The 14550-nt window shown below is 43.5% G+C and overlaps 1 protein-coding gene across 2 annotated transcripts in view; it reads left to right on the top strand.

Annotated features, from left to right (window-relative positions):
- ppp2r5a (protein phosphatase 2, regulatory subunit B', alpha isoform) overlaps window positions 1-14550 on the top strand; it is a 42684-nt gene that overhangs the window by 23026 nt on the left and 5108 nt on the right. The window contains exons 3-10 of one of the 2 annotated variants that reach the window (XM_078274007.1): window positions 4537-4638; window positions 4769-4861; window positions 7440-7570; window positions 8392-8451; window positions 10607-10715; window positions 11150-11203; window positions 11381-11431; window positions 11532-11651. In XM_078274007.1, coding sequence (XP_078130133.1) covers window positions 4537-4638; window positions 4769-4861; window positions 7440-7570; window positions 8392-8451; window positions 10607-10715; window positions 11150-11203; window positions 11381-11431; window positions 11532-11651 — 720 coding nt within the window. Of the gene's footprint in view, window positions 1-4536; window positions 4639-4768; window positions 4862-7439; window positions 7571-8391; window positions 8452-10606; window positions 10717-11149; window positions 11204-11380; window positions 11432-11531; window positions 11652-14550 lie in introns of both variants that reach the window. The other variant, XM_078274008.1, reaches the window with a different exon arrangement.

Here is a 14550-nt window from a genome sequence, read left to right as displayed (position 1 = left end):
CACCCAGTCACATAGTGCCAGCTTTTTCAGCTCCTCACTGCCGTGTGTGTCACTCTCAAATTTACCCTTGCTAAAAATAACAAGGTGGGATAGAGGTGGTGGTGACCTGTCTACAATGATTGTCTTCGGTACAGAATTTTAATGGGGAGTTGCTGCAGATTCAGAATCTGTAAGGGTTTTATCCAGCCCCTCTGTGTTTTGGTGCCATTATAAAACATCCATCCATCTTCATCCGCTTATCCGGGGTCGGGTCGCGGGGGTAGCAGCTCCAGCAGGGGACCCCAAACTTCCCTTTCCCGGGCCACATTAACCAGCTCCGACTGGGGGATCCCGAGGCGTTCCCAGGCCAGGTTAGAGATATAATCCCTCCACCTAGTCCTGGGTCTCCCCCGAGGCCTCCTCCCAGCTGGACGTGCCTGGAACACCTCCCTAGGGAGGCGCCCAGGGGGCATCCTTACCAGATGCCCGAACCACCTCAACTGGCTCCTTTCGACGCAAAGGAGCAGCGGCTCTACTCCGAGCTCCTCACGGATAACTGAGCTTCTCACCCTATCTCTAAGGGAGACGCCAGCTACCCTCCTGAGGAAACCCATTTCGGCCGCTTGTACCCTGGATCTTGTTCTTTCGGTCATGACCCAGCCTTCATGACCATAGGTGAGGGTAGGAACAAAAACTGACCGGTAGATTGAGAGCTTTGCCTTCTGGCTCAGCTCTCTTTTCGTCTAACGGTGCGATAAATTGAATGTAATACCGCACCTGCTGTGCCGATTCTCCGACCAATCTCCCGCTCCATTGTCCCCTCACTCGCGAACAAGACCCCAAGGTACTTGAACTCCTTCACTTGGGGGTAAGGACTCATTCCCTACCTGGAGAAGGCACTCCATCGGTTTCCTGCTGAGAACCATGGCCTCCGATTTAGAGGTGCTGATCCTCATCCCAGCCGCTTCACACTCGGCTACTGAACCGATCCAGTGAGTGCTGAAGGTCACAGGCCGATGATGCCATCAGGACCACATCATCTGCAAAAAGCAGCGATGAGATCCCCAGCCCACCGAACTGCAGCCCCCTTTCCACCCCGACTACGCCTCGATATCCTGTCCATAAATACTACAAACAGGATTGGTGACAAAGCGCAGCCCTGGCGGAGGCCAACTCTCACCTGAAAGCGAGTCCGACTTACTGCCGAGAACCCGGACACAGCTCTCGCTTTGGTCGTACAGAGATTGGATGGCCCTGAGAAGGGACCCCCTCACCCTGTACTCCCGCAGCACCTCCCACAGTATCTCCCGGGGCACCCGGTCATACGCCTTCTCCAGATCCACAAAACACATGTAGACTGGTTGGGCATACTCCCAGGTTCCCTCCAGGATCCTTGCGAGAGTAAAGATCTGGTCCGTTGTTCCACGACCAGGGACGGAATCCGCATTGTTCCTCTTCAACCTGAGATTCGACTATCGACCGAACCCTCCTTTCCAGCACCTTGGAGTAGACTTTACCGGGGAGGCTGAGAAGTGTGATACCCCTGTAATTGGCACACACCCTCTGGTCCCCCCTTTTTTAAAAGGGAACCACCACCCCGGTCTGCCACTCCTTAGGCACCGTCCCAGACTTCCACGCAATGTTGAAGAGGCGTGTCAACCAAGACAACCCCTCCACACCCAGAGCTTTAAGCATTTCTGGACGGATCTCATCAATTCCTGGGGCTTTGCCACTGTGGAGTTGTTTAACTACCTCAGCAACCTCCACCAGGGAAATTGATGCCAATCCCCCCCTCATCCTCCAGCTCTGCCTCTACCATAGAGGGCGTATTAGTCGGTTTAGGAGTTCCTCAAAGTGCTCCTTCCACCGCCCTATTACCTCCTCAGTTGAGGTCAACAGCGTCCCATCCTTACTGTACACAGCTTGGATGGTTCCCCCTTCCCCCCTCCTGAGGTGGCGAACGGTTTTCCAGAAGTACCTTGGTGCCGACCGAAAGTCCTTCTCCATGTCTTCTCCGAACTTCTCCCACACACGCTGCTTTGCCTCTTTCACGGCAGAGGCTGCAGCCCTTCGGGCCCTTCGGTACCTTGCAACTGCCTCCGGAGTCGTCTGGGATAACATATCCCGGAAAGACTCCTTCTTCAGTCGGACGGCTTCCCTGACCACCGGTGTCCACCACGGTGTTCGTGGGTTACCGCCCCTTGAGGCACCTAAGACCACAGCTCCTCACCGCAGCTTCAGCAATGGAAACTTTGAACATTGTCCACTCGGGTTCAATGCCCCCAGCCTCCACAGGGATGCACGAAAAGCTCTGCCGGAGGTGTGAGTTGAAAGTCTGTCGGACAGGGGCCTCCTCCAGACGTTCCCAATTTACCCGCACTACCCGTTTGGGCTTACCAGGTCTGTCCAGAGTCTTCCCCCACCCCCTGACCCAACTCACCACCAGATGGTGATCGGTTGACAGCTCCGCCCCTCTCTTCACCAGAGTGTCCAAAACATATGGCCTCAGATCAGATGAAACGATTATAAAATCGATCATTGACCTTTGGCCTAGGGTGCTCTGGTACCAAGTACACTTATGAGCATCCCTATGTTCGAACATGGTGTTCGTTATAGACAATCCATGACTAGCACAGAAGTCCAACAACAAACAACCACTCTGGTTTAGATCAGGGAGGCCGTTCCTCCCAATCACGCCTCTCCATGTGTCTCCATCATTACCCACGTGCGCGTTGAAGTCCCCCAGCAGAACTATGGAGTTCCCGACTGGAGCCCCATGCAGGACTCCACTCAAGGTCTCCAAGAAGAATACTCTGAACTCTTGTTTGGTGCATATGCACAAACAACAGTCAGAGTTTTCCCCCCCACAACCCGCAGGCGTAGGGAGGCGACCCTCTCGTCCACCGGGTTAAACTCCAACGTAGCGGCGCTCAGCCGGGGGCTTGTGAGTATCCCCACACCCGCCCGGCGCCTCACACCCTGGGCAACTCCAGAGAAGAAAAGAGTCCAACCCCTATCCAGGAGTATGGTTCCAGAACCAAGACTGTGCGTAGAGGTAAGCCCCACCAGATCTAACCGGTAGCGCTCCACCTCCCGCACAAGTTCCGGCTCCTTCCCCCACAGAGAGGTGACATTCCACGTCCCCAGAGCCAGCCTCTGCTGCCCGGGTCTGGTCCGTCGAGGCCCCTGACCTTCACTGCCACCCATGTGGCAGCGCACCCGACCCCAGCGGTTCCTCCCACAGGTGGTGGGCCCATGGGATGGAGGGATGTCCGCCACGTAGCTTTTTCGGGCTGTGCCCGACCGGGCTCCGTGGCAAACCCGGCCACCAGACGCTCGCTGACGAGCCCTCCATCTGGGCCTGGCTCCAGACGGGGGCCCCGGGCTTTCTCCGGGCAGGGTCACTTCATCCCTTCCTCGATTTTTCATAGGATTTTTGAACCATTCTTTGTCTGGCCCCTCACCTGAGACCACTTTGCCTTGGGAGACCCTACCAGGAGCACAAAGCTCCAGACAACACAGCCCTCAGGTTCATAGGGACACACAAACCTCTCCACCACGATAAGGTGATGGTTCCCGGAGAAGCCATTATAAAACATCCTGAGTTAAATTAAACATGCTCAGAAATAATCTGGATAAAGTTGCTTTCCACTCCAATTAGCAAAGCCTGCCAGTGATGCTTATTATTTTTTTTTGGAGAATTCAGAACTACATTTTCTGTCCACATAGTGTATAGATGCAGTTGAGATAGATTGCAGTTCACACCTGTCAAAATGCATTTTGAATACTTTAATTCAAATTTTGCATTTATTTAATCTCTTTTTTTGGGGGGCATTTTTAGGCCTTTATTTCTACAGGACAGATGAAGACATGAAAGGGGAGAGAGAGGGGGAATGACATGCAGCACGTCTTTACGTCTTGACACGCTGTCAAGACGTAAACCTCGATATATGTGCGCCTGCTCTACCAACTGAGCTAACCCGGCCACGATTTATTTAATCTCTTAGAAACTGTAACAGCTGCTTATCTCAAAGAAAACCTTAGCCTTACAGCTCAAAACGTGGATTGGAACGTGTCTATTTGGTACCTTACTTAAGGTACAAACCCAGTACCCTTGTCTGAATTGTTTGGCGTATAGGCAAATTAGCTGTAACCAAATTGATTCAAGATTTGTCACGCTATAAGAACACTGTCCCACAAATTCACACTAGACCACATACTGTATGTGGTTTAAAAAAAAAGTAAGAAGGTTTTTACCAATTACAGTAGCAGTTTTTGAATGATGCTACAAGCAGCTTGTTTTACAAGTCGTGGGTGTGAAGCACTGGAAACCAAATACAATTTGGTGAAACTGACCAATATTTCATTAAAAACAGTCACTATTGGGCTTGATAGGCATACTGTAGTCATAATAATCTGTCCCAGAAAAAATAAATGGTTATTTCATTAGCAATGCTATCCCGGGATGTTAAGCCTTTTTTCTGTTTTTTATTTTTTTTTATTTTATTTTTTTATAAATTTCAATTTATTAATGATTTTATTCCTCCTCCCATCCAGATCTGCACCAATATATTCCGGACTCTTCCACCAAGCGACAACCCTGATTTTGACCCAGAGGAGGATGAACCCACTCTAGAGGCTTCCTGGCCTCACGTTCAAGTAAGGATCCGATACAGCCTGTCTGTCCTTAACACCCTTTATATTACATCGTGTGGTGGTGGTGGTGTTGTTGTTGTTGTTACAAATTGCAAGGTATTTCTATTAATTATTTTTTCCCTTTACCTTCCAGCTGGTCTATGAGTTTCTCCTACGCTTTCTAGAGAATCCAGACTTCCAGCCCAGCATTGCTAAGCGCCACATTGATCAGAAATTTGTTCTGCAGGTAGGAGTCTATTTGGAAAACATTTAGCATGACTTTTCATGATAATGATTGTGTAAATGTATCATTAGGTTCACAGTTAACCTACTTTATTAAACTAATTCAAAGTTGTCAGTTACAGGCATTAATCTAGATTTCTTGTAGGTCTGTAGATAATTAGTGTCATCATTATATGTTCAAAGAGAATACTAGCTGGCTGTTGAGCTGACAGTGTTGTGACAGCTCTAGGGCTGCAACTACAGATTATTTCCATTATCTATTAATCTCCAGATTATTTTCTGAATTAACTGATTAATTGTTTGGAATGAAAAATGTCGGCAAACATTTAAGAGTTTAGCATAACATCTTCAAATGTCATCTTTTCATCCAACCAACATTCCTAAACCCAAAGAGAATACGTTAACTATCATAAAAGGGTAAGAAAACCAGAAAATACTCACATTTAAGAAGCTGCAACCTTTGAGTTTTTGCCATTTTGTTTGGGAAATTACCTACACTATAGATTGATTAATCGCTGCAGCCTTTGGCAGCTGCCATTGGCTGTTACAGATGGTCACTTTGTTACGTGTTTTGGGACTTAAAGTATGATTAGTTGGACGAGTCAAACCATTAATAAGCTATAGCTCAGCTACATCTGCCCTTGCTCAGTACCCACCTACTGCAGGAATGCTTCACTTCTCGTGTGAAGCTGCAGAGCCAAGCAGCAGCTAACGGGGGACCACGGGGCCAGGAATGTTGGCCGGGCCACATCCGAGGTGCCTGGACCAACTTTCCATGATGTTAGTGTGTGTCGTGGGGAAACTTTAAATAGCGGCCTGTTGCTTACTCACTCTAGGTTAAGAAAAGGAGGACTGTGATTGGAGCAAAGGGAACAAGGAGGTTGAGGTTTAGGTGGCAATAAAGCCATGGAAAGACGGCCCTTGGTTCGATTAACTCAGTTATCATAATACACACAGTGTACGAAAAGGTATTCAAATATATAAAATAACAATCATTAAGGTCCATTTCTCACAAAATGATTTTGCTTTTAATCTGCTAAACAGGCTTCACATAGTACAGATGAACCTGAGGTTTAAACATGAGATTGTCCAGCAAATGTAAGATGGAGCCTGAGGTTTTATAAGTAAATAGAAAACTGCTGGTTGCTTAAAAGTTATTATAGTCATTATTATTATTATTATTATTATTATTGGTAATACTTATACACATCCCTTTTTGTCACATGGTTGCACTTGTCTCTGTTTGTAAAGTCTTAATCTCAATCATATTTGGTGGACAGAGAGGCTTTTAGTCAGGGAATTACTCATTTAATTTCAGTAATGACTTGGTTATTCTCACAGTGGATAATCTTTCTATCCTAACTATAAAATGAACGTCATGTTCATTTTTGTTCTCTTCCTAAATATTTCTAAGCAAATTGCCTTTATGATTGTGCCTTGTGTCTAACTACAGATACAGAGTAATGATTGGTTTATATGGACCCATTGGGCTATTCTGGGGCAGGTACTGGTCAGGTTCCTGAGAAAACTCAAATCCCAGTGTGACCTATTGTGATTGAATATTGACATTACCTCAGGCATACACAGCATGTCTGAATTATACTCTGCCGTCAAGTTCAATGTCTGTTTCCCATTTCGTCCTTATTGATCAACTTCATTTCAACTTCATTTCTTCTGTCTGGTCAGTAAGGGTGCAAGTTTTACCGAAACATTGAGTGTAGAGACAAACGATTTTTTTTATTTATTTTTTTTTATACAGTTTTCTTCTTTTCCTCTACATACATATAACACTTTCATGAGGCTGTAGGTGTCATGCTGTTTAGGGCTAGACTATTACATGTCAGCAAATATCTCTATCACTCAAGTTCCCAGAGCCCTAGGCGATGTCTTTAAGTTGCATTTTCTGTCTAAATAATAGATATTTAATCTTCAATAATGTAAAAAAAAAAAACACACAAGCAGCTGATCCCTTTGAGAGGCTGTAGCCAGGAAATGTGGCATTTTTGCTTGATAAATAACAATAAATGAATTATCCAAATAGTATATTAATAATAATAATTCATTTACTGTCAATCAACTAATTGTTTCAGCCCTAATGCTGATTTATCTTTCCAGGGTTATTTCTAGTCCTCTTCACTGATCGCCTAGATGTGGGAGATAACTAATTTCACAATAAGTAATTACCATAACCATAATCTTTAATATGTATTTAAAGTATTTTTAAGTATTTTAAATGGTACAAAGAGAAATTGTATTCATGTTCAACCAATTCATTCAAATGCTTAAGTGGTAACAAATTAATCACAGTATATAAATGCATAAAAATACAATTAGCAGTGTGAGAAGGCGTGAAATAGACAGCCGCAGTACTGATGCTTTTTTTTTTTTCCACAATCAAATATTCATTTTCAACTCCCAGATTTTTTTACGATTTAAATATAGATTTGAATTCAGGATATTCATTAAAAGCCCTACTGTGGAGACACAGATACTGTAGATAGATATTATCAATTCACTAAAAACCCTTTTCCAATGAATCAGGAAAAAATGAAAACTGAAGTAGTGTGTGTTTGTCCTTTCAGCTTCTGGAGCTGTTCGACAGCGAGGACCCGAGGGAGAGGGACTTCCTGAAGACCATTCTGCATCGGATTTATGGAAAGTTCCTGGGGTTGCGTGCCTTCATCAGGAAGCAGATCAACAACATTTTCTTGCGGTGAGTGAAATGTTCAAAAGGCAACCAATGTGACAGGAAAACATATTTGATGTCCTATCATGTTGAGGGGGGTCTTTTTTTTGTTTCACAATTTTCTCTTCACGCCATTACATTATGTAGGCACATAAAGATTAATCCCATCTTTCTAAAATGGAGAGGATAAATATTCTCAGCAGCAGTGTGTTGATTCTTTACGGCTCCTGTTATGCGTGACAATGGGCTTTAGGTGATTGAAACGGGGTACTTGATGTCGTTTCCAACAGGCAATGTGGCAAACGGGTGCACCCACTTTGACCATCTGCCACTGCGAATAAAAATAGTGTCACAGTTGTCAGGCTCTGTCTGTACATACCATGGCTACACAGCAAACTGGAAATGGGTTACCAAACAGGAGGCGATTGATGTTTGGATCATTTAGTTGCATAAGAGCAGTCGCTTTAAGTCTCCAGCTAAATATGTTTATTTTTTCCAAGTAATTCTTAGTCAGGTATTTAAATGGGAATTCTTATCTAATAAAGAACTTGCAGTCTATTGATAAAGAACAAACAAGGGATCCCTATTTCCTGTACAGGCTGAACTTTCGTGGAAGCCTAAATGCAGGCAGATTGACAACTGTTTTGGGTACAAGTCATATAAAACTTCATATACAGGCTATAATAGAGTATTTGGTCTGACTATCATGGGACCGCAGTGACATTTTATTTATAAAACCCAAATCGAGTGACGATTTTTGAAAGGAACAGTATTGGGAGCAGCCTGAGCCTGATTGGTCTGATCAGTGTGCTCTGTTGGGTTCATGTGATCAATAATTTCTGTTGCAGGTTCATCTATGAAACTGAGCACTTCAACGGTGTTGCTGAGCTGCTAGAAATCCTGGGAAGGTGAGTTATAATGCTTGGTCAATACTATCACCAATAATAGCCTCTGGGTTTAAATGCTGAGTCTCTAAACAAAACTTAAAGACTTCTTCATAACACGTTCAGTAGATGGTAAACACATTATGTTGTAAAATATTGGATTGCATTAGAAAAAGAAACCAATTTCCCCCAGTATTTTTTTTCTCTCTCTACTCCTGCGTACTTCTGAAGAATAAAAACAACTGGCACAGCATAGCTTACCGCCTGGTAGCATGCAGCTAAAGACACAGGGTAGCGTTAGCTTACCTTTAGCCTGCAGGTTGACTTTTCCAGACACAGTGGCCGCTGTCGGAGATAATAGAGAAACAACAGAACTGGAAAATCCTCCTGCTTCCCTGATGTCACCGGTGTGGCAACATTTTGCCTTCCTGTGAGTGAGTTATGTATACAAACAACAAAGGTAAAGCATGTGGGCTCCTACGGGGCTCCATGGTGCGTTCATGTGCACCTTGTTAAATGAATGGTGCATTCTATTGCACCTTGTAAACTCTGAGAAACTCAAACTGTTGTTGCAAAGTACCCTTCTGCCATCTAGTGGCTCTTATTGTGGCATTGCCGTCTCCGTTGAAAAAAAAAAAAAAAAACCCTGTTAAAATTGAATAGAATTGTGACATCAAAGGCCCTGAACACCCACACAGGTGTTTTCAGTTAATCTGGCTGATTGGACCTCTTCCCAGGACTGTGTGGGTGTGTAAAGATTGATTGATGACATCTTTCTGAGTCTCTTGTTAGCTTTGTTGCACCTCTTAGGGCAGGACAAATGACTGCTTTATCATTCGTATTGGTAGGAACGATTTGTGACCTAATAAATTCCCATCTAAGCTCCGGCCTATCTTCAACCTGAGCAGAGGTCTAATCAGCCAGAATAACTGAAACCCTTGTGTGGGTGTTCAGAGGCTTTAAAATTGAAAGTCAAATTGACTCGTGGATTTGGAGAATCATGACACCCCTAGTACTTTCTGTATATTTAGTAACACTTACTTTTGTTTTTGAAGTTTTATTCACTCTCAGAGAAAGATGGATTTGAAAAACTGTAATCCGTATCCTAGAGACTAGGGCTGCTTGATTATGGAAAAAATAATAATCACGATTATTTTGGTCAATATTGAAATCATGATTATTTAACACAATTACTCATTAACCTTTGACTATAATGGATAGTGTCCAGGGTATAATCTGTTAGTGTCCTTTATCTCACAGAAAGAGTCTTTGGATTGGAATAAAATCTGTTTTACTACTGTGAGTCGGTTCAGCTTTACAGATATCACACAACGTTACACAGCTAATGAACAATTCCAGATACATAACACAATGTGCATCTCACATCACATTTTCACTCACTATGACCACTACTACTGTCATTACTAAACATTGTGCCAAAATATGAACAATAATGTCGCCGTCAGTGGGCTTGGAAAAATCCAGCACATAGACGGTACCTTAGAATAACGTTAGGTGAAACGGATGATTTAATGTCACCGCTCATTTTACATACAGTTTAACAACAAAACAAAATGCTGATGGAACATTACTATGTTTTTTCATGTTGGTTTTGAGCGGTATGCACCCCCACTAAGCTGGGAAAAGTATTAAACCGTAAGTGAATACAGCGTGTCGGGGGAATACAACGTCTACTACAGCGGGGAGGCAAAGGAAGAGGGACCGCAGGGTTATCTAACGTTATCTGTTCCCAGATAACGGAGTTGGTTTTGCCTTTTTTGCTCACCAAACGCTGCTGTGGCTGCCGCCCTTCTGCCATCTTTACTCACGCTTAATTTTTAAATTCCAGCGGATGATATGCACACGACTTGCTTCCCTGACTGGCGAGAGAGTTTATAGCTTCGGGAGGGGCGGATGTGCCTGTTCGCGTGTCATTCAGAACACAAGACAAAATAAGAGTGTTCTTGCACATACAGAACATGGCAAAATAATCTTTTTTTCTCGATTGTACTATTTTGGTGATCGTTGGGAGCCAAAATCAAAATTCAAATAATTGCACAGCCCTACTAGAAACTTGGTCTTTATTCTGTCACGGCTTTACTGTAACAGTCCAGGTTGTGTGTTTGCCTTTTTGTACAGTAATCCATCTAACATCGTCCTGCTGTTTTTCTGTTTATAGTATCATCAATGGGTTTGCGTTGCCTCTGAAGGCAGAGCACAAGCAGTTCCTTATGAAGGTGCTCATCCCGTTACATACAGCTAAAGGACTGGCCCTTTTCCATGCACAGGTAGGAGAAACTGTCTTTTATATTAATTATATTATGGTTATAACTCATATTACTTTTGGCTGCATATCGTGTTACAATCTTGTTTTTATTATTGAGCTGCACAGAGCATATTTGAAATATTGGAGTGCTAATGTATATAGCTGTTACTAAAGATTGTCTCTGCAGGATTAGGCACTGCCATGCTGTAATCTTTGTACTATAGCTCCTCCTGGTGGCTTGGAAGTGGAAATGCACTGGTTCAATGATTATTACTGTGTTTCAGTGTATCTTAGTTGCACGGTGGGAATGTATAAGAATTATCGATCACAGGTTTTATTTCTAAATGCATATTAAACAAGATATATTTTTTCAGATGGTGTTCTATGCAGTATTTATCGGATGTTTTTGGGAACAATGTGTACTTTTACTCTTTTTCTTTTGTGTCTTTTTTTCAGCTGGCCTACTGTGTGGTCCAGTTCCTGGAGAAAGATCCTACACTCACTGAACCGGTACTTATTTTTATCATTCCTCCCACAGAAAGCACAAAACCTCGAGCACTAAATTAGTCAATACTGCAGAGAAATGTGTAGTGGGTGCCAGCAACCACCCACTCAAACAGACTGTTGGTTTGTTTTTTCAGACATTGGGAAGAAATTCTCATGAAATTCTCTATCTTTTCTGTGCAGGTGATCCGCGGGCTGCTGAAGTTTTGGCCTAAAACCTGCAGCCAAAAAGAGGTATTCCGCATGTCTGTATAATTACACTTTACACTTACCACAATTGTCAACCAGATTATACTTACTGTTGCTTCGCGTTCTGCACCTCTGATCTATTTAGGTGATGTTCCTGGGTGAAATTGAGGAGATTCTGGATGTTATTGAGCCAACACAATTCAAGAAAATCCAGGAGCCGTTGTTCAAACAGATCTCTAAATGTGTTGCCAATCCACATTTTCAGGTACGTTATGACAGAAACATACAAACAGTTACAGGGCTGTACCGAAAAGTTTAAAGCATTGACATTCGAATTCTGAATCGTCATTCGAATGCTGTGCAGTTTTTATTTATGCAAATTATTTGCGTGTCTATTCATTCTGTTTAAATCCGGTATTTCTGCACAGTTGCAGATAAAGATTAGGCACTAATATTATTAGTATTAAACTATTTGTAGAATTAGATCCCAGTGGTGGCTGCGTAAGATTGTTTCCGACTTGTGTGATCCAAACATCTCCAGAGCATTGTAAAGTCCAAAAGTAAAAATGGTTGAATATTCAAAATATTATAATTATAATATTATTATTATAATAATATCAAAATTGAAAAATGAAATAGCTGCTTCAATCCATATTTGTTGGCGTTTAGCCTTTCAAAAAAAAAAAAAAAAAACTGTGGCTGTTACCGCTTGCTGCACACAAAGGGAGGCACACACCTGTATTAAAGGGGCGGTCTAGCAGCACCATAAATTGTTGTATAACCACTTTTTTCTTTTTTTTTTTAGGGTCATTTGAACCTTCATTCAAAAACCTCAATAGAAGTTTTGAATGTAAAAACAAAATGACATGCGGTAGAGCCCTAGACAGTTCAAATCATTCTACAACCTTTGACAGGTGTTTCTGATGTTTTGTCCACGCCATTTATATCAATCGCGGTTGGCTAACAGAAATACCTCTCTGTATAATACAATTCAACAGCACCACAAACTACATCCTTCAAAATGATCAGAAAGAGGTTATTGTCATGACCTTTAAGGGACTCGGGTGCATATTCAGACACAGCATGTGACATTGCCATGACATTTACGACTTGCTTGTCTGAAAGGGGCTTTTAGATAAATTGACAGACAGACAGATGGGGAAAATAGGAAATTACAGTGTTACAGCAGCAAAATATCAGACACACAATACACACAGAATATACATGAAATAATAATAAAGTAACCCTATTTTGCAAGTTGCACTTAGTGCAGTTGTGAAGAATATGGGTCTTATCTAACACTGTGATTAAAAAGTTGTATTGCCTGTGGTAGGAATGATTTCTTGTAGCGGTCCGTGCGACATTGAAGCTGTCGGAGCCTCTTGGAGAAGGTGCTCCTCTGTTGGACCAGTGTGGGGTGGAGAGGGTGGTCCGGGTTATCCATGATAGATAACGGTTTGTTCGGTGGCCTCCTCTTCACCACTCCACAAAGTCGTCCACCAGCGCTCTGTACTCTCGGTCTTCCCTTATCCCTTATAAACCTAACAACTGCAGAGTCATCAGAAAACTTCTGTAGGTGGCATGCCTCTTGAGTTGTCCTGGAAGTCTGTGGTGTATAAGGTGAACAGAAAAGTAGACAGCACAGTACCCTGTGGAGCCCCTGTACCACTCACCACCACGTCAGACAGAACAAGGTCCAGACGGACAAACTGTGGTCTGCCTGTCAGGTAGTCAGTGATCCAGGAGACTGTGGGCGCACCGACACCCATCAGCTGCAGCTTCTCAGCTAGTAGCAGTGGCTGGATGGTGTTGATTGTACTGGAGAAATCAAAAAATGTGATTCTCACAGTGCTGCCACTGCCATCCAGGTGCAAATGAGCTCGCTGCAGAATATGGATGACAGCGTCATCCACTCCCAGACAAGGCTGGTAGGCAAACTGTAGAGAGGGTCCAGAGAAGATCTCACCTGCGGCCTCATACCTGGTGATCTCTTTCATCCCTGTATGCATACTGTATGCATCTTTGGCATTTGCATACAGGAGGTCCAGAGTTTTATTGTCTCTAGTGGGGCAGTTAATATATTTTTGAAGGTCCGGGAGTGATTTGTCCAGTGAAACATGATTAAAATCCCCAGTGATAACTATGAAGGCGTTGCGTCTGAAGTTGTGAGACAGTGGTGTGAATGACGTCAGCAGCTGCCTCCGCATCAGCAGATGATGGAATGTAAACAGCGATCACTATGGCGGATGCAAACTCCCTCGGCAGATAGTACGGACGCAACCCCACAGCCAGCAGTTCAATGTTCCTTCACATTTACATGTCTGGGATTGCACCACTTTGCACTCACATACAGTGCATCCCTGTCCGCCCCAACTGTCAAAAAGCCGGGGACCGCCACGCCTTGGTCCAGGATGTGCGAGTGCAGCCATGTCTCGGTAAAACACAGTATGCTGCACGGTAAAACGCAGTCGGAACTCCCTCTGGGTTTTAATGAGCGCCGCAAGTTTGTCCGGCTTATTTCCCAGAGACCGTACATTCCCCATAATGATCGCTGGGACGGCAGGCTTATGTTTTCTTTTCTTTGCCTTATGTTTTAATCCACCTCTGCAACATTGGCGTCTCCTCCCTAGTTCCTTCGGGATTTCAGGCTTGGCCCCCGGCAGCAGCACAGGTCGACACAGCGCTATTAGCTGGTCGTGTGTGTAAACAAAAGTCCCGCTGCCTTGTGCGTAACTCCCAGTTACAAAAAACGACCAAAGTAAGAATAGAACTAAGAGAAACGTTCAGAAGTTGACAGAAGCCATTTCAACACAGATGTTCTAAGTGACCATAAAAAAGAAATTCACTTAAAGATCAAAAAGTGACTAAAAAGACACAGCGCCATCTTGTTCACTCCTTCATCTTATCTTCCATTTTCTACTTTCTAAGTCCACTTCAATCATGTAAAAGGACAGTTGTCTACCGGTATATTATTAAGCAGCACAAGAACTCTCAGACTACAGTCTTTCTACAATCTGGACCTTGGCTAAGAAGATGATGGTTACAAAAATAATTGTGATTAATTTGCACATGTGGCACTATGTAGTTTATGTGGCTTATTTGAAGCTAATGTACTTCTTCTTTGGGGATAATTGGTGTTTTGAGTTTGTAACTACATGGTTGAA

Source organism: Sander vitreus, chromosome 18, assembly GCF_031162955.1.
Source record: "Sander vitreus isolate 19-12246 chromosome 18, sanVit1, whole genome shotgun sequence".
NCBI lineage: Eukaryota > Metazoa > Chordata > Actinopteri > Perciformes > Percidae > Sander > Sander vitreus.
Note: the sequence above shows the minus strand (reverse complement) of the source record. Positions and strands in the feature narration are given on the sequence as shown.